Below are 19,774 nucleotides of genomic sequence, written 5' to 3' on the forward strand. Positions count from 1 at the left end.
TTTTTAATTGATTTCAGAGAGGGAGTGAGAGGGAGAGAGAGATAGAAACATCAATGATGAGAGAGAATCATTGATTGGCTGCCTCCTGCACGCCCCCTACTGGGGATCGAGCCTGCAACCCGGGCATGTGCCTTTGACCAGAATTGAACCTGGGACCCTTCAGTCCCTAGGCCAACGCTCTATCTTCTCAGCCAAACTGGCTAGGGCTGCTGTCTCCTTTTTTTAAATTGTTTTTCTCCCATCATTAGAGGGTAAATACTGTAAAAACAGGGACGTTGGATTGTTCAGTATAATAACACAAGCCTTTAGCCTAGTGCCCTGCACAACTGTGCTGAGTAAATGTCTGGTGGATGAGTGCCTGAGTGTGGCAAGCAGAAGGGAGTCAGAGAGTCTACAGAAACTTCTGAGAACAGTGAGCTGTGACTCTGACAAAGATCTCATGTTTCAAGAAATGTAGGACTCCTTTGAAGCCTTTCGGTATTTCCCACAGGATTGGGCTGTGTTATAGGCAGAGCTATGTGTCCACCCCCAAGACAGATGAGCAGCATTCCTGACTGTTTGGATTCCTGAAAGGGGAAAAATGCACCAGTAGCTGGAAAATTGCCCCTGGGTACACAAGAAAGGAGATAGTAAAAGAACCCTCTGACCTTTTATATCTTTATTTTCTGAAACTTTAAAGTCATTTTAAAAAAGATCAATTAAGTAAAGTCTACCCCAGGGAAGAGACTTATTCCTGATTTTTGTCAGTGTCCTTAAACAGCTGTAGGGTTATATAAATAGTTAATGCTCGCTTGAAGAATCTCTGATGTGATAAAGTGTACAAATTACCAGTTTGAGTTCCACTTCCGCTGCCCTTTTTAACTGAAAATCCGATTTTTTAAAAAGTTAACTTGATTAAGGTATCATTGATTTATAACAAACAACACATATTGAGGGTGAAAGAATTTGCTAGGTTTTGACATGGGTATTCGTTTGGAAAACCATCACTGTTGCCTAATATACCTATGAAGAAACGGGCTCAGAAAAGCCCAGCAGTGCAAATTGGAACCCAGGTGTATCTGAAACCAAGGTCCATATTCTAGGTTCTGCAGCCTGAGTTCTAGCTGGGAAAACAACCAGTGACCGATTCTTATTTGGTTGGGGAAAGTACGCAATCTCTGTGACTCTCTTTAATGAGAGGATTGTGCTAAAGGATCCTAGAATCTTTTATAGCTTCATTTGTATGCTCCATTCTGTTTCTTATGAAGAGGTGATAAATCTCTGTTCAAATATTTTTTAATTTAATGATACCACTGTTCTCTAATCTTTACAGTGGGTCTGTGAGAGAGATCAAACTACTTTTTTCTTTTCACAGGAAAATTTGAAGAAGCTTGTGGAGTAATATGAGTCAGACTAATCTAGGATCTGCAGGAAGTCCCTCATGATAGTTGGTGAGACAACAGGAATTTCTATTTTCTTCAACAGTGCGTTGTATCATTATTTTGCAGACATTCTGACTATAAAATTCCTAGCCTTGTGCTCAGAAAAGACATTTCCCTCCGTCTTTTATTATTATGTGCTTTTTACGCTTACTAATGGTGGAAGCTATCGTAGTTACCTATAGCTTCCCTGTATTCTTCACTTCTGTCAGAAGTGCAGCTTTCATATAGATGTAGATGTTATGATGATATAGGTATACCTCGATACCTTTATCTATGTCTCTATCTACAGTACTATCTTTACATTTCTCAGATACGATGAGCAATGACTAAAATGACATGGCCCAAAATATATAAAATTCATCTAACATCTATACACAGGCACATATTGTTTATGTGCCAAATGTATGTAATGTTTTTATGCAAAGTTATGGAGCACATTTGACTGTTCTAAGACATGACACTTTGTTTTCTGCTTCCCCAGTCTTAGGAAAAGAAGCATTTATAGACTCTTCATCAGATTCTCATTTGCACGGCTGTTAAATGCAAGGCTACTGTGGTGAAACCATGAATAAAAATTCATCTGCTGCAGTACCATCCGGTCTACTTGAAAAGTAATTGTTAAATTAAATTTAGTATGTTTTGAACTATCATAGTTTTAAATCTGTCAAATATTCGTGAGTGTCTGGTGGAAAGTGTTATACAGTTAACAACCTGTGGTCTAGGATAGCAGTAATGAGAAGTTGATCAATAATCACCTTTTAGTGTAAATCAGTGTAAAGGGCAAATTCTGCATTCTCTTTTAGAATTATTTTTTTGAGATTGCTTTATAAAATTGATCTAATTTTTGATTATCTAAAATATTTTATAATTTCAGTATAAAAATAACATAAGATTAACTTTTGCTGAGTAACAAACCACCTCCAAGTGCATTAAAAATACAAGCTTTTATCCTTTGCCATGAGTTTGTGATTAATTCTTCTGGTCTACACCTAATGATGTCGGGTGGCCTCATTCACATGTTCTGGGGCCTAGCTGGAAGGCTGGATGACGGATGCCTCTTTCCACTTGATCTCAGCTTCCAGGAGGCTAGTTCAGGCTTTTTTTCTTTCTTTTTGTTATTTCAGAGAGGAAGGGAGATAGAAACATCAACGATGAGAGGGAATCATTGATTGGCTGCCTCCTGCACACTCCCCACTGGGGATTGAGCCCACAACCTGGGCATGAGTCCTTGACCAGAATCGAACCCTGACCTCCTGGTTCATAGGTCGACGCTCAACCACTGAACCACACTGGCCGGGCAGTTCAGGCTTTTTCATGTGGCAGTGGAATGGTCCCCAGGAGGAAGCACACGTGTTTGTCAAATGTCTATTTTCCTCACATTTGCTGGAGTACCATTGGCTGAAGCAATTTAAATAGTCAAGTCCAAATTCAAGGTATAGAGATTTATCTTTTTTTTTTAAATTTCATTGCTTTTTACAGAGAAGAAGGGAGAGGGACAGAGAGCCAGAAACATCAATGAGAGAGAAACATTGATCAGCTGCCTCCTGCACGCCCCCCACTGGGAAGTGCCCGCAACCAAGGCACATGCCCTTGACCGGAATCGAACCCGGGACCCTTGAGTCCGCAGGCCGACGCTCCATCCACTGAGCCAAACCGGTTCTGGCAAGAGATTTACTTTTTAATGGAAGGAGCGGTAGAGTCACTTTCCAAGAGGCCTGCAGACAGGGGAGGGAAGAACTGCCCCTCTGCAGCGTGTCACACCCACATAACAAGGCCCATTCAGAGAGGGCTTGCTTGCATGCTTGTCCTTCACTCTGCGGCCTCATTTCTCGCCTAGATAACCATTTTTATTCTTGTGGTTTTTTTCAGTGCTTCTTTTTACATATACGTATAAATATACATAAAGGTTATATATGTGTATATATGTCCCATGAACCACATAATTATATATATTTTTTCTCAAAGTGATTACATCTTTCCTAGGTTCTGCTCTACATTAGACATCTCCTGTTGCTTACATGCTAAACAAGTGTGTACCAGCCTTTTGACTCAGGTTCACGGGTCTTCCCTGGAGAAGGGTGTCCGGCTAGTTAAACTCAGGGGGTCTGTCCCTGATGCTTCCTCCTCTGACCACTGGAAAGGTCCAGTCTCCAAGCGGCACGAGCCAGGCCTAGCTGCAGAGTGTGCACAGAGCTCCACGTCTTGGTGCTGAGCAGCCTACTCTCTCGGACAGCACAGAACTTTTTCCAACCACTTAGCGCAAATCAAGCCCATAAGAGAAAGTCAGTGCTCTGACCAGAGGGTTCTAAGATGTAACCTGGGGGGATACCTTTCCCAGAACGTTTAGACACGTTCTTCTTTTCTGATGGCATTGCTCTTACGTCTGATGGAAATCACAGCTGGAGCAGTGCTTTGTACCAGGAAAATACTTTTCCCAATTAAAAGGATAAACTTTTTTTTTTTGTAATTCAAATGGAGGTTATATTTCTTTTGTTTTAAATGGCCACTTTTATTTTAAAGTCACTTACCTAACTCATTAAAATATCTAGTATTGGAATTGTTCAATATTAAATAGTCTAAAAATCAATAAAAGCAAATCTTTTCTATCACCTTTAATAAATTTTTAAAATTTATTATATTTTTGAACTATTTTTGTTTGTTTTCCAAAGAAATAAGCATTATTGCTGTAAATTTTTTTATGGTTTGGTTGTTTTGTAGAGAAAATGAAAATTACAGATAAGACAATCCATTTGATTGCTTTTGTCTCACCATACTTTTTAACATGTAGTTGCTAGAATGTACTGAGTACTTTGAGTTATCTAGATCCAAGAATTTGATTCAACAAGTAGTTTAAGGAGAACCTCCTAAGATCTCTTGTAACCTGTGAGTGCTAATTTACTTTATCTTAGGGATCCTGCCTTGCAGATTATTACCGTTACCAAGGAGACAGGCCTCGGTCTGAAGATCCTCGGAGGAATTAACCGGAATGAAGGTCCCTTTGTGTATATTCAGGAAATCATTCCTGGCGGAGACTGTTATAAGGTAAAAATGAAAATTAAAAAAAAAAACCTTCACCAAAAAGAACAAAACCATTAGTAACAAGGTTTGTTTTCTGTCTCATCAGTCTAGTCTTAATATTAGTTGAATGTCCCCTGTGAACAAAGGAACTGGAAAATAGGCCTGTTACCCTCAAGGAGCTTTGCCCTAAGAATGAATATGAAATAAAATGTGAAAATAACAGCCTTCAGGCTATCACTAAAGGTTATAGATTTTTAATTTATGCTAGTCAACTCTTATCCTGTTTTTGATTAAGAGAAATTATACTTGAAGACGTGTTGTTATCTCTAGACTGCTCGGAGTTCGGACTAATTTGGATCACTTAAGCTTGAAGTATATTCATTTAGCCTATCCTAAATGTAAAACAAAATAAACACAAACACTCAGCAAATAAAATTCATTCATTTTAAATTTACTATAATTTTTGTTCAGCTTGTTAATTCTATCACTAATTACTTGCTCACGTGAGAAATTAGATTTAGAATTAAGATGAGAGAATATCCTTTTTTTAGGAATTAGAATGTCTTACTCTTCTCTTTAAAGCAGTGGTTCTCAACCTTCTTAATGCCGTGACCCTTTAATATAGTTCCTCATGTTGTGGTGACCCCCAATTTCATTGTTACAATTGAACATAATTAACCCTTTTCGGTCCAACGTCGAGGCTGACTCGACAAACCAGGCGCTAGGAGCAGGTCCAATGTCAAGGCTGAGGTTGACACCACAAACCGGTTCAACATTCAATCCCTTCAATTAATTTGGACCAGGCTGTTTGAATTCCAAAAATAAAATTGGACCGCAAAGGGTTAAAGCATAGTGATTAATCACAAAAACAATATGTAATTCTGTATGTGTTTTCCGATGGTCTTAGGCAATCCCTGTGAAAGGGTTGTTCGACCCCCAAAGGGATCGCGACCCACAGGTTGAGAACCGGTGCTTTAAGGAGAGAAATATGTAAATCCTTAGTCCCTTTTTCCTTTGGTTGCTAGAGACTCACACCCAAGTCTGAAGCACAATACCAGCAACTTAGTTAACAAACTGGTTACTATATTTGCGGTCTCATTTCTTTTGGATTTTATTTGCTATTTTTGTTTTACTGCTGTGCTTATATATGTCTTTTATTAAAAATTGGCCCCAGTGCTTTTTGGAAATAGATAGGATATAAAGAATTTAATAAAACATCCTATTTATATCAAACTGTATAGTATGAGAAAGGATTCTCTTATCATTAGGTTTGTTCATATTGTTGTTTCTTATTCTACTTGTTTTGGTTGAACAAATACACCTACTCCTATCCCTGTTCCCACCCCAAACACTTGTTTAGCACGCAGCTTATCTCTTTTACTGGATTTTTTTTCTTTGTTAGGGAAAAAAGTCAGTTTTACTAATAACTTCAAAAATAATAAAAATGATTTTGTTTCAGACTTGTTGAGATAATAAGGTATCTTCCAAATGCATGAGTTATAAGTATTATACAGTAAGTTTGTGATATTATAATGATATAAATTTTGGGCCATTGAATTTAAATTATTAACCAAATAGGAACATATTTAAATGCTAAATTTAAACAAATTCAAGCAAAAATGAATTTTTCTTTTAAGAACTGAAATGTTTAGTACTACTTTAGTTTTGAAGCTGAGGTGTGTGTGTGTGTGTGTGTGTGTGTGTGTGTGTGTGAGAGTTCAGGATAGCTAAGGTATTTCCTAGATTAAACTTGATATAGTGTAATAACAGATCATTGTACCTAACAAGTGATAAGAATTTGCTTTTAGGACAAGCATCAACTTGTGCTTTTATATTCCATGAAAAATAGTGGTAATTAAAGTAATAAATTGATGTCAGTGGCGTGGAGTGGCTCTTGATCAGCTGTCAGTGATAGCAGACCAAGAAATTATATTCATAATACAAACTTTCTCTTACTGGTTTCCTTAGAATTTCCTTGTTTGAAAGGGAATAAAAGCAAAATCCTGTAATGGACTATATTGCATATTTACCACTAGAGGGCAGCACAGAGCTGTTAATGTTCTTTGTACCTGGTCCTGTCCATGCAGCCAAAATAAAGAAAGGTGTAGACAGAAGAATAAATAAGTTGGCAATGCTTACATTAATTTTTGTGTACTTTCTCGTGATGAATAGTTATATGCATATTTACTCTGCAAATACAAAATGGATGCTCTTTTATTTTTAAACATTTTAAATCGATAATAGTAGCATTCACTGTGTTCTAAATACTGTATTAGAATGCTAATAAACACCTCATCCGCACAAAACTTCTGCATGGTAGGTATATTCAGAATAGGGAACACAGGCTATAAGGTTATCCTTGTTAAGTTATCAAATTGAACAATTGTTAATATTTTAAATGCATATGAGTACTTTGACTTGCTCTAATTTTAATATATTGCTTCAGAGCTAATAAAATAGGCAATCTCAAGCCTATAGATGGACCAGGGCTTTGTTGATAAATAGGACCAAGACCTCAGGGTGGCAAAGGGTAGGAAGCACTCCCATTGGTGGAGCTAAAGGGGTAGCAGCCAGGAGGGCTCACTTTGCAATGCCGAGCTCTTTCCTCCTTTGCCATGATTTATTTCTGTGAAAGCCACCTTAATTTCGTGAACCTTATTCATTTATTGTGGACTCAGGTACCTGGCACTATGCTGAGGGAGCAACCATGACAAGGGCATAATTCTGGCCAGCCGAGAGAATTGGTGCTGCTGGTTTGGGAAATGCTGAATTAATTTGCTCTCATGGGAGGAAAAGGATATAAGGAGAGTAAAAAACAAGGGCAGCACAAAGTCAGTGCAGTAATACAGGTACGTAAAAGAGCTTCCGGAGCAAAGAGAAAGGAACAATTAAGTAAATGTAGGGAGTCAGGGAAAACTCACAGCAGAGATGTTTGAGGCTGGCTGTGAAGTTAAGTGAGAGTTCATCAGCTAGAGAAGTGGCAGGGTGGGCGGTGTCATTCGAGACAGAAATTAGTACGTGTAAAAGCATTAGGGGTTGAAGAACATTTTCTGAAAATAGAACGAAAAATTCATATGCTGAGAAGGGAAGTTGGATGAGGAGGCTAGAAATAGTAGGCTGCAGCTAGTTTGTTTTGCTGGGTTTGGGAAGTTAAGGAGTTTCAACTTCTCTACCAGTGGGCAGTCATCACAGGCTCTTAAGTTAGGAATAACAGGATTAAATTTCCTATCAGTGTAAAAACTGCCCATAACAGATTTGGGATTCTGATTTGATTCACCTGTATTTAACACCTACATGTGCTTGATTTTATATATATTATTTAATGATGGCATCAACCTGTGTGACAGGTATTTATCCCTACTTTACAGCTAAGAAAGTAGGGTCTCGTGGAGGTTAAACCACTGACTCAGATTCACATCAGTAGCTGGGGATAAAAGAAGGGTACCTCTAGTGGACAGCTGATGGCAGCATGGGAAAGGACAAAGGCTTGCACGAACATCCCTTAGTAGTTGGGAACAGTGAGCTAGTTAAATCAGAGTCAGACAGGTAGATGGTTTCTGATAAGATAACGAGTTATTTAGAAAACGATGTACCAGTCTTTATAATCTGAAATGGACAGTGTTGGTAGTTTCTAATAGAAGCATCGCAGTGGTCAGGAATGGATTATTACTGCATCTTTACAGATGTCAACCTGAAAGATTTCAGACTCTGAAGTCGGGCACATGCAAGTGCTTGGCACCTTGCCCATCGTGTTGTCTAGTCGCTCAGTAACTGCTGAGTCAGAAGCGAGACAGCGTGGAAGAGGCCTCTGAAGTTAGCATCTTCACACACACAATGCGGCTGGTTCAGAATTCACTGGTTTGGGATGCCAGACATTTACAGAAATAGCTTTGTTTTAGTTTGCAGGTTCTGACTTTGAAGCAGGTTCAGAAATTCACATGATCAGCTAAGATTTTATTCTAGGAAGCAAAGAAAAAAAAACCCCACCACCACTGTGGATACATTTTAGGAAGAAAAGATGTATAGAAACACCAGAAGCCATAGTTGGAAGGCATTGTTCTTCCCATCTCCCCTGACTCACGTCCTGCTTGAGAATGCTGCTTCAGTGGGTCAGTGGACTTTACTATAAGATGCGTTAAGCTGTCTATACAAGGGCTCTTCCCTCTGTGCTGCTGATACTGTACAGCCCGAGAGGAGGCTGTGAGAGGTCGCAGGTCAGCCTGAACCCTGTTGCCTACATCTGTTTTCTGTAGCCCTTTTCTCTGCAGCCCTGACAACCAGCTTTGATTTCTGTAAGATACATAGATACAGGAGCTGCCTCAGACGCTAGAATTCAGTTCTGCGTTCCCTGTGGAGGAGGTCGTGTGCCTCCCCATCTCCTACCTTCTCTCCCCCACCCTTCCCTCCTCCTTTCTCCACCCCCTCTCCCCCCCTCATTGTTTATGAACATCTAGCTAGCAAGCCACAGAGCTGAAGTGTGAGTGCAGGTCTATCTGTTTGCCCAGCCTGTGCTCCTTCCACCCCACCCACTGCCTCTGAGAGCTCCTGCCCAAATCAAAGGCCATTGAGTTGCCATCTGCCATAGAGTTATCACTATAGAATTTCCCTTTTTCAAGGAAGTTAAATAGAAGGAACTGAATACCAAGAATGCTTAGGTCAACACAAAGTAACCTAATATTGACTATCTACCTCCCCGTTTCTAAAAGAACCTTTCTTTCCTTGTCAGTGACCTTTACATGATTTGCTCCAATGAAGCAGGGTTTTCTTCATTTCCCCCTTCTCTCCCCTAGATTGTTGCCAGGCTTTGGCACAGAAGTCAATAGTAATGTAGTCTCTACATGTCAGTTACAACCTATGTTATTAAACTGATACTAATGAGGAATTATTTTTGCAGATTCCAAATGGTCTATAGTTGGATTTAACAATAATGTTTATTTCATTTTATTAGTTAATTGATTTATTTTAAAATCAGATTTAAAATTGTCTATTGGACCCTTACTTTGAATACCAGATTTGGAGTATAGAACCCAAATATAATTTAAGTAGTTAGGCATATTGTCGGGCAAATGACATGAGCTTTCTTTTTATTTGGGGGGATGGATCACTTCGTTTCTTGTTTAGAGTGCAATATTTGACGCATACAGAAGGATATTGGGAAATATATGAAACTTATGAAGCATAATGATAAATGGACATCTACGAATCCACTTAGAGTTTAGCACTTGACTTAATGAGAAAGTTTAAGTACCATTGAGACTTCCTGTGTGCTTTCCCCATCACATTCTCCACCCGCCCTCCCCGAAATAAGCACTCTGGAGTTTTGTTTATTCTTCCCTAATGTTTATTAGCCTTATTATTTTACAGCCTGTGGCCAAATGGTTGTTTTTCTTGTTTGTTACCATTTCACCTTAACCTTGAGTGAATGCATGATTGTCCTCAAACTAAAGTTAAGCATATTAAGTTGCACACTAATGAGTGTCTAAATATAGTCTGGATATGCTTGATTTAAATGCATATGCAACCAAACTCTGTAATACAATTTGAGCCCAGGCAGTACGGAACTGTGTTTACTAACCTTCCAAAATCAGCTCTTTCATTTCACTGAACATGTAGAATCCCTGTGGTGAATACTTTCTCCATATAGCTTAGTCTTTTCCAGTGTTACTATTGTGTTTTGCTCCCCATACATTAATCAAATGGAAGGAGAAAAAAAATCACTTGTGAATATAGCAGTTGTGTGTTATGATTTCTGATTTTGCTCTTTAAGACATTCTTCACTAAAACTTTTCTTGCTTTAATTGCATTAATTTTTCAAAAACCATCCTTACTCATTTCTTTACAAATGTTACTATTTTTGTTAGGATGGACGTTTGAAGCAAGGAGATCAACTTGTCTCAATAAACAAGGAATCTATGATTGGTGTATCATTTGAAGAAGCAAAAAGCATAATTACCCGAGCCAAGTTGAGGTAACTATTCTATTCACAGGATAAGAGGAATCATTTAGCATGGCTCCTTAAAATAGTAATTTTTAAGATGTCATAAGTACTTGAGACCCTAAAAGAAATATTTTGAAGTAATATGTGAAACATTATTTTAGAATTAAATTATACTATATCCATAATACATTCATAAAGTGTTTTCTTTTTAATGCTAGGTCAGAACCTGCTTGGGAGATAGCATTCATAAGACAAAAATCTGATGGCAGTCACCCAGAAAATCCACCGTGTACACCCCTTTTACAGACCTCTGGAGAATATGGACCTCAAGCTTCAGCATTTAATCTTCTTTCTTCTCCCCCTGAAATACCAATTCCAAAGACCTCATCTACCCCCAAAACTACAGATGCTATTTTACCTTCTTTGAAGGGAAATCAGGTACTCTTCCATTTCTGTTTTCTTATGCAGTCCATAAATCCCCCATATGTTTTTATATTTGCCATATACATCAAGAATTATCATTTTGGTAATACAGTGTCTTAGCAAACTGGTATTTCCTTGAACAATTTTTTTTTTAAAGATTTTTATGCTGTGCTGTCAATAATTACAATTTACTCAAGTCAGTGTGTCTTTTGCCCAGAAAACTATGATCAGGAATGGCATCACAAAGATACATGTAGATATCACTTGGAACTATGTTAGGAATATCACATATGTTTTCAGACAATCATTAGTATGGTTCAGTACATTATTATTTCTGTTTCCTGCTTGACTAAAGGCAGGCAGTATTCCTTCATGTTCCTTAGCTTCTTTCCCACGCACAGAGAGTAATCTCTACCACGCAGTGTGGGTGGGTATGTTCCTCACGTGTGTATACTAGGATATCGTTCACCCTCGCAGACACACAAAGTGGGGGTTTCTGCATCAAAATCAATACAATTAATAACTAGTTGCTGCAGTAGCCTAATAAATCGAAGTTATAAAGTAAAGAGTATGTAGTCTTTAAGTGTGTGCTAGCTATAAAGTAAAGTAGGGAACTCAGGTTGGCTTTCAGTCAGTGAAATATAATTTGTCAGAGGTAACTTCAGTTACTGGTATATGCTAATCAGATACAGGGTATAAGATTTTCTGTCAGCCCCTTATACTTTTTCATTTGGGGTGATAACCTTTTCATGGCCTATTTTGTTGTCCTCATTTGGGGTGATAACCTTTTCAATGACAAGGTACATGGCCTATTTTGTTGTCCTTGGATGGTAGAGCTGAAAGCTGTTTTTACGTTTAATCTGAATTTCTTTGTTTGAAGATGGATATACCAAATTTTTAGAGGTTTTATATTTTCTTGAACTAATGCTTTAGTCCAGGGGTGGGCAAACTTTTTGACTTGAGGGCCACAATGGGTTCTTAAACTGGACCGGAGGGCCGGAACAAAAGCATGGATGGAGTGTTTGTGTGAACTAATATAAATTCAAAGTAAACATCATTACATAAAAGGGTACGGTCTTTTTTTTTTTTTTAGTTTTATTCATTTCAAATGGGCTGAATCCGGCCTGCGGGCCGTAGTTTGCCCACGGCTGCTTTAGTCACTTTAGCCATTCTTTTTATGTTAACACTAGAGGCCCAGTGCATGAAATTTGTGCACTAGTAGGGTCCCTAGAGGCTGCTGGCTGCCCTCCCTTCTCCCAGCCGGCCCCACCCCCTCGTCGAACTCCCGGAAGAACTCCCAGTTGAGGGGATAATTTGCATACTACGCTTTTATTATATAGAATGAGCTTCTAGTTTAGTCTTTGACCTTCTTTAGGAAATTAGATTTCATGTTTCTCACTGTCTTTCATAGTTAAAAACTGGATACAAGAAAACAGAACAGACTTCAATTGCTTCTTTGGACCACAGCCCTACAGATATGTCTAATACAGGTAAGTGCACACTTAATTCCTCTTTCCTGTTATTTTTTGCAATGACTCTCTCTCTCTCAATGAGGAGTACGTAATGTGACTTAATAGACTTTAAGGAAGGATGCATTAAGTCTTCTTTCCCACAGTGAATAAAAGAGCAAAATGCATGCATTGTGCCATGGTCCCTGTCAGATTATGACTTTTACTGGAAATTTTCCTGAACAACGGTTAACATTTTCAAAGATGCATTAGAATAACAGTGTCTATGAAGCTGCAGCAATCAACAAACTATTGAAACCAAGTAATGAAAACTCTTTCTAAATCAAGATTAGGTTGCCTTGCCCTTTTAGCGAAATGCTGGTGAGATATATTAAATGCCCCTTTCAGAGAAATCATAGAAGGAAGCATTTTAAGAAAATAAATATTTTTGGGTGTGTTTTTAAGAGATTATATAGATATAAATTAGAAAGGATATTAATATTGTAAATCCTGTGTTATTGGTTTTTAATTACCATGGAATGATTTACTGACTGTTTAAAATAATAAAAGATTGTGTAAGCCACCCATAAGGGAAGGATTTTTATCAAGCTGTAAAGTGTATATTGTCTCAAATATGAAGAAAAATTCCTCCCCTTAAATTATTTCCAAAAGTTAAGCACAAGTCAAAAGTCTATACAGGATGGGGCAAAAGTAGGTTATAGTAGTTCATATAGAAAACAATATAGTCCTATATAATAAAAGCCTAATATGCAAATCAACCGAATGGCAGAACCACCGGTGGGATGACCGGTCGCTATGATGTGTACTGACCAACAGAGGGCAGACGCTCAATGCAGGAGCTGTCCCCAGCCCGCAGGCCCCAGGCCAACCAAGGTGGGTGCCAGCGGGGGGGCCTCCCAATCGCCCTGCCAGTCGCCCCACAGAGGGAAGCGACTGGCGGCAGTGGCAGGGTAATGGGGGGCAGGCAAGTGGCATCAAGCCAGCCAAGGTAGGTGCCAGCGGGGGCCCACCAATCACCCTCTGGTCACCCCTCAGATTGGCCCTGATTGCCAGCCAGGCCTAGGGACCCTACCCATGCACGAATTTCGTGCATCGGGTCTCTAGTCATTAATAAATAATAATACAAGAATAAACTGTTTCGCATGCTCACAACTGTAAGCCTACTTTTGCCCCTCCCTGTACTTATAGAAAAGTTCATTATATGTCTAAATTATAATGCAAATTACTACCCATATGTTTCAGTTTTTGATAGCATTATTTAGATCAGAATTACAAAATAAGGAATAGTTAGTATAAATTACATAGTGTCTTAGTCCGTTTGGGTTACTCTAACAAAACACCACAGACTGGGTAGCTTATAAACAACACATATGTATTTCTCACAGTTCTGAAGCCTAGAAGTCCAGCATGGTCCCGGTGAGAACTTTTCTCCAGCTGCAGGCTTTTCATCATCATGTCATCATGTGGTGGAAAGGGCTAGGGCAGTGGTCGGCAAACTCATTAGTCAACAGAGCCAAATATCAACGATTGAAATTTCTTTTGAGAGCCAAATTTTTTAAACTTAAACTATATAGGTAGGTACATTGTTATTAACTTAATTAGGATACTCCTAAGGCTTAGGAAGAGCCACACTCAAGAGGCCAAAGAGCCGCATGTGGCTCGCAAGCCGCAGTTTGCTGACCACTGGTAGGGAACACTGTAGGATCCCTTTATAAGAGCACTAACCCCACTCATGAGGGCTCTATCCTCATGACCTAAGCACCTCCCAAAGGCCCCACCTCCTAGTACCATCCTCTTTGGGGTTAGGATTTCAGTATGAATTCTGCAAGGGCACAAACATTCAGACCATTGCATGTAGCTACCATACTTAACAGGAATTCAGAGTAGATTCCATAGTAGTTTCCTCTGGTTTGGAGCAGTATTGACTCGGACGGTGATAGCAATCTTTAGCCATAAATAATGTGCCTTTTTACTTAATGGGGTTTGTTGACTATTAGAAATTTTATTAGTGCATTCCCGTCATATAGTTATTTCCATGGTCTTGATATGTTTTTTTCTATTTTAAACTCTAACCTCACGTGAGCAAAAAGATAAAAGAAGCAAACAATGGTCAGGAGACATTTGTGTAACATGCTTTTAAGGTTGAAAGTAATTGAACTACTCAACACCTCTCTTAGTCTTTTACTTATTCAGTAAGCACTTACTGAGTATGTCATATGTATGAAAACATACTACAGTAGAAATTATGAAAGAATTAGGATACTTTCTGTGAGATATTTAATTATATATTGTGAATAAAACATGGGGTTAAAAAAAAAGAAATGTGTGGGAGTGTTTATGTGTGTGTATGTGTTTATGTTATCGAATAACTACTGTGTGAGTATTCTGTGTGAACTAGAGCAGGATGTGGATGGACTTAGTACTCTAAGGAGCATCTACACTCTTGTGGATGAATTACACATTTGAAAAAATGGTATGAAGCTATGAGCAAAGAGGACTAAGGAGGGAAAGTAATAAATGGTCTAGGGAAGGCTCTGAATGGAAACTTACGTTGTCGACCTTAGGTTCTTGAGTCTCAATGTCATAGAAAGGAGCACTGAACTCAGTACAAGATGAAGCAGACAGACTTTATTGAAAAGAGCTTGTGCACTAGGAAGTGGACCAGAAGAGAGAAGTGACTCCCGAGGGGTCCTTGTGGATGGCTTATACAGGTGCCAGGGGTGGGTGTAGGGCCTGGAATGAGGAGGAGGGCGCTGTCCCACAGTGGTATTCTGGTGGCGGTTGATCCAGGGGTAGTCACAAGATGTTTTCCACGGTCAGTGGACCACTCAAAGGGCCTATAAAATAATGCTTGCGCAAATGTTCTAGTTATTTTAAAGATTAATGAGTTTATATATGTAAAGTACTTCGTGCACTGTCTGACTAAAAGTAAGCATACGTAAGAGCTAACGTGTTTTATTTCCACTGTTACACAGCATTTTTAAAATATATTTTTTATTGATTTCACAAAGGAAGGAAGAGGGACAGAGAGATAGAAGCATCAATGATGAGAGAGAATCATTGATCAGCTGTCTCCTGCATGCCCACAACTGGGGATGGAGCTGCAACCTGGTTATGTGCCCTTGACCGGAATAAAACCCGGGACCCTTCAGTCTGCAGGCCGACACTCTGTCCAATGAGCCAAATCGGCTAGGGCAGTGGTTGGCAAACTGCGGCTTGCAAGCTACATGCGGCTCTTTGGCCCCTTGAGTGTGGCTCTTCCACAAAATACCATGTGCGGGCGCGCACGTACAGTGCGATTGAAACTTCGTGGCCCATGCGCAGAAGTTGGTTTTCGGCCTGGCCGAGTCTGTTTTGAAGAAGTGGAGTTAGAAGAAGTGGGGGGTGTCGGTTGGTCAGGCAACCGGAGACTCAGCTCAGGCGGGCCGCGGGATACGCAGCGCTGGGGAGGCTCGAGTTATTCATGCACGAGTTGAGGATGGGAGAGTTGGAAGGGGTCGACCTCAGCGAACATACCTCAATCAGATTGAGGACGTTTTTAGCAAAGGCCAGTTTAGGAGTACCCTAATTAAGTTAATAACAATGTACCTTCCTGTAGAGTTTAAGTTAAAAAATTTGGCTCTCAAAAGAAATTTCAATCGTTGTACTGTTGATATTTGGCTCTGTTGACTAATGAGTTTGCCGACCACTGGGCTAGGGCAACACAGGAAATTTTTCATCTTAGATGTAGAAAACATAAATGAGAGTGCGTGCCTTAGTGTGTATGGATGGTGTGTGTCCCTGTGCCTCCCTCTCTCTTCCTGATCCCTCTCTCTCTCAACGCCTCTCCAAGTGTGCACTTAAACTTGAACTGAGTAGTGCACGCCCAGGGTTGGTCTTGGTCTGAGACCATAATTAGGTGAGTTTGGGTCCACCTAGTGTCAGTGTGCCTTAACTGTAGGTAGGTCAGGCACCAAGCTGAACGGCATTGTCAAGCCTCACAAGTCCAAACCTTAAAAATGAAAAATAATGTTCGACTTATCTGCTATGTGGTCTTTCATGCCATGCCACTCCGTGCTCCTCTTTTAGGCCACACTTTGGGTTTGGCAGAGAATTTCTCTTAAGGGTATTGAACCGAACTGAACTGAATCGAACAAGGGTCTGCCTGTCCAATGCACAGGAAAGCCAAACACTGAACATTGAGGAGAAATTAAAGCCATTTTATTGGTAGGGCACCAAGCAAGGAGAATGGGGAGCTGATTCTCCAGTTACATTAAGAGAAAAAAAATACACATATGGTATTTTTTTTATCCCGTGGCCAACAATTAGGTAGCACATCAACAAAGGACACTTCGTTGCTTTTATCAAAATTGCAAAAGTTCTTTTCTATTAAAATCAGTCTTTCTCAGCATTTGATTCCACTTGAAATTAAAAGTCAGTAGCCATTTTTTATCTTGACACATATAAGCTATATTCAAGATTTTACATAGAATGTTAACGATGTGTTAAAGGTTTAGAGGAAGACTATTTATTTTCATACGCGCTTCTTATGTTCTAAAGAGAATGCAAATCATTTTGTACTTAGAGACAGATGCTCCGAGAAATAAAAAAAAAATTAAAACACTGCATAAAGATGTGACATTTTAAAAAGTTTTTTTCTCTTCCTCGTTTCTATGTAGAACTAGTAAAATACCATTTAAAAGTGTATTTAGAATAGTGAAAATTTAGATACAAGGATTGACGTGAATTATAGCAATTTGTTTTACAAACTCTGGCATATTAAAACGAATAATGTTTTCCAGTTCCTAGTCCTGGATGGCACCTGATACCTTATCCATGCAACCAGGACAAAGGCTTGTCTAAATAATCAGCATCCATTAAAAAGGTGCCAAAGAATAATGGTATATAAACTCCAACTCTTGAAAGTTCATTTATACATCTTGAAATATAACCTTCTGTAAAATAAGAAATGGGATTTTGAGTTCAAGAAGTTATAAGTCCATTATAGTTAATGTGTAAATTTGAAACCATCTGCATTTCTTAGTTTTTCTGTAGTACTTCCAGAACGCACATAACAAAACCACTTTTGCCAGCCAAAGAAATATCATGATCTATTTGAGTTTCTCATATGATTTTACTTATTTGGGAAGAAAAAAAAGACTTTTCATTTTACAATTAGGAAAGTGCTGTGATGACAGGGTCATGGTAGTAGGATGTGTGTTTGTCTTTTAAATTAGTATTTCCATGGGACTTAATGCTGATTGGTCATTCTTTTAATATCACATATTTTAGGGCTCAAGTGAAGCTTGTTTGTATGATACATTTTATTTTATTATTATTATTTTTTTAATATATTTTATTGATTTTTTACAGAGAGGAAGGGAGAGAGAGAGAGAGTCAGAAACATAGATGAGAGAGAAACACCGATCAGCTGCCTCCTGCACACTCCCCACTGGGGATGTGCCCGCAACCAAGGTACATGCCCTTGACCGAAATCGAACCCGGGACCCTTAAGTCCGCAGGCCGATGCTCTATCCACTGAGCAAAACTGGTTAGGGCTGTATGATACATTTTAGACTTAACGAAAAAAACCATGAAAACAAAAGTGAAAACTGCCAGCTGATTAACCAGAATTTTTTTTTTAACAGCAGGAGCTCAGAACTCATCCTGTCACATGAACATTTCTATTCCAATTAAATTTCCAATTAGTGTGCACCCTGTTGTCTCTCAGATGCCGCCCCTGTCTGGACCGATAATTATGGACCACAAGGAAAGACGGTCTCCCTAAATCCCTCCGTTCGCCTTAAGGCAGAGAAACTGGAAATGGTAAATACTTTAAATGTCCATTTTTCTTCCATAAAACAACAGCAAGGAAGGCCTCTCATCTTAGAGAGGGGAAAGGCCTGGAGCCATTAGTTTCTTGAGGTGTTATTTATATGCAATGAAATGATTGGCAGTTTGGATTTAAATGAACTTATTCATGTTTGAGTTGGGCAGTTCATGTTGTTCACTAGTACAAAATAAAAATTAAACCTTTTGTCATTAAATCGACATTCACATTCATCTATTTCCTCCTGTGTCTAAGACAAATGTGATGTCTTACCGCGTAGAACCCAAGGACACATGGACTAAATTATGACAAAGTATAGTAGAATTCATATGTCGGAGCAATAAGTGCAAGTAATACTCCCATTTGTTCAATTTTTAAAAAAATAAAGGGAAACTAAATCCTAAAGAACCTTAATAGTCAGGTATTACTGACTATTAGGAAGATGGTAGCAATATACAAAAGGCACACAAAAAAACCCTGGGGAGAGTAAAACATCGAGAGATTCTGTATGTAAAAGAAACTTAAGATGATTAAAAAGAAAAAGTAAAAGTAAAAATGCATTTAAAACTGGTTTTGGTCCGGTTACTTGGGAGCTAACAGCAAAAATGTGCTATGTCTTATTTTTTTAATATAAAAATTGATACAGTGTTAGAGGCCCACAGCCTCTACTTTCCTCTCATAATTTGTGGATAATAATATTTTACATTTTAGGAAGAATATGAAAATGCACATCTGGAATAAACACACATTGCCCTTATTCCCATGTTCATACCTTTGCATGGTCCTATAGCAGCACCGTTTTCATTGCCAATTTGAATCTTCTCCGTGATTCAAATTCTGACTCAACTCCAACTCCCCTGTCTAGACTTTGCTAACTATTGTGGTTAGAGCCAATATCGCCTTATTTTGCATATCTGTAAATCACTTTGTAGTTTTCTATAATCTTTTCTGTATCTTGCTTTATCAACGAGCTAAAGCTTTGTCACAACAGTGTACCATGTACCCACTGTTTAAACACCTGGTTTGTGCTCAATGAAACTTTCCGATCCATTAGATACTTGTGATGTCTTTTTGATATTTTAAAACTCCTGAGTATCTTTTGCTAACTTGTGCTCTCTTTTTATTTTTGGTTAAGATGTAAGTTCTGGCTTACGGCAAAGTTTACAACCAGTTAATATTAACATTTTCAAAAAATAAAATGTTTGAGGTTTGAAAACATATTAATAACTAAAAATGGATAATTATTGGTTTTTAATGATGTTGGTTTAACATACATTTCTGAACATTCAAGATTTAATGCTAACCATTCATCTGGATAAGGAGAAAATTATCCAGCTAAACACTATCTGGCAGCCTTTATTCTTTTACTTGGTTTAAATTTTTTAGTGTATGATGTATTTTTTAATCTGTAATTTTCTTAGAGATATGAGTCTTAGAATATGAGTTACTTGACTACTGAATCAGAATTCCAGTTTTGACTTTCCTTTTAGCCTAAGCAAATTATTTTTTTAGAAAAATAAAACAGTAGTTTTACAGCAAAAGGAGCCCACATTCTTTGTAAATTCAGCTTCCCAGCTTTGATTCAAGATATTTTTAGTGACTATTCTGGAGAGCATTCCTTATTTTCAGAGTTTGAAACTGTATTTTACTTAATAATTTTTTTCCCCTAAAATCCAAATTAGCATCTATTCACCCA

At 38.5% G+C, this 19,774-nt stretch overlaps 1 protein-coding gene across 1 annotated transcript in view; it reads left to right on the forward strand.

Annotated features, from left to right (window-relative positions):
* Positions 1-19,774, forward strand: part of STXBP4 (syntaxin binding protein 4) — a 120,713-nt gene that overhangs the window by 4,033 nt on the left and 96,906 nt on the right. The window contains exons 2-8 of the mRNA XM_070394070.1: positions 1,355-1,430; positions 1,903-2,032; positions 4,331-4,463; positions 10,301-10,407; positions 10,596-10,815; positions 12,212-12,290; positions 17,980-18,074. Of these exons, the coding sequence (XP_070250171.1) occupies positions 1,962-2,032; positions 4,331-4,463; positions 10,301-10,407; positions 10,596-10,815; positions 12,212-12,290; positions 17,980-18,074 (705 nt within the window). The 5' untranslated portion in view covers positions 1,355-1,430; positions 1,903-1,961. The remainder of the gene's footprint in view (positions 1-1,354; positions 1,431-1,902; positions 2,033-4,330; positions 4,464-10,300; positions 10,408-10,595; positions 10,816-12,211; positions 12,291-17,979; positions 18,075-19,774) is intronic.

Source organism: Myotis yumanensis, unplaced genomic scaffold, assembly GCF_028538775.1.
Source record: "Myotis yumanensis isolate MYYU_CA2020_CCGP unplaced genomic scaffold, mMyoYum1.0.hap1 SCAF_16, whole genome shotgun sequence".
NCBI lineage: Eukaryota > Metazoa > Chordata > Mammalia > Chiroptera > Vespertilionidae > Myotis > Myotis yumanensis.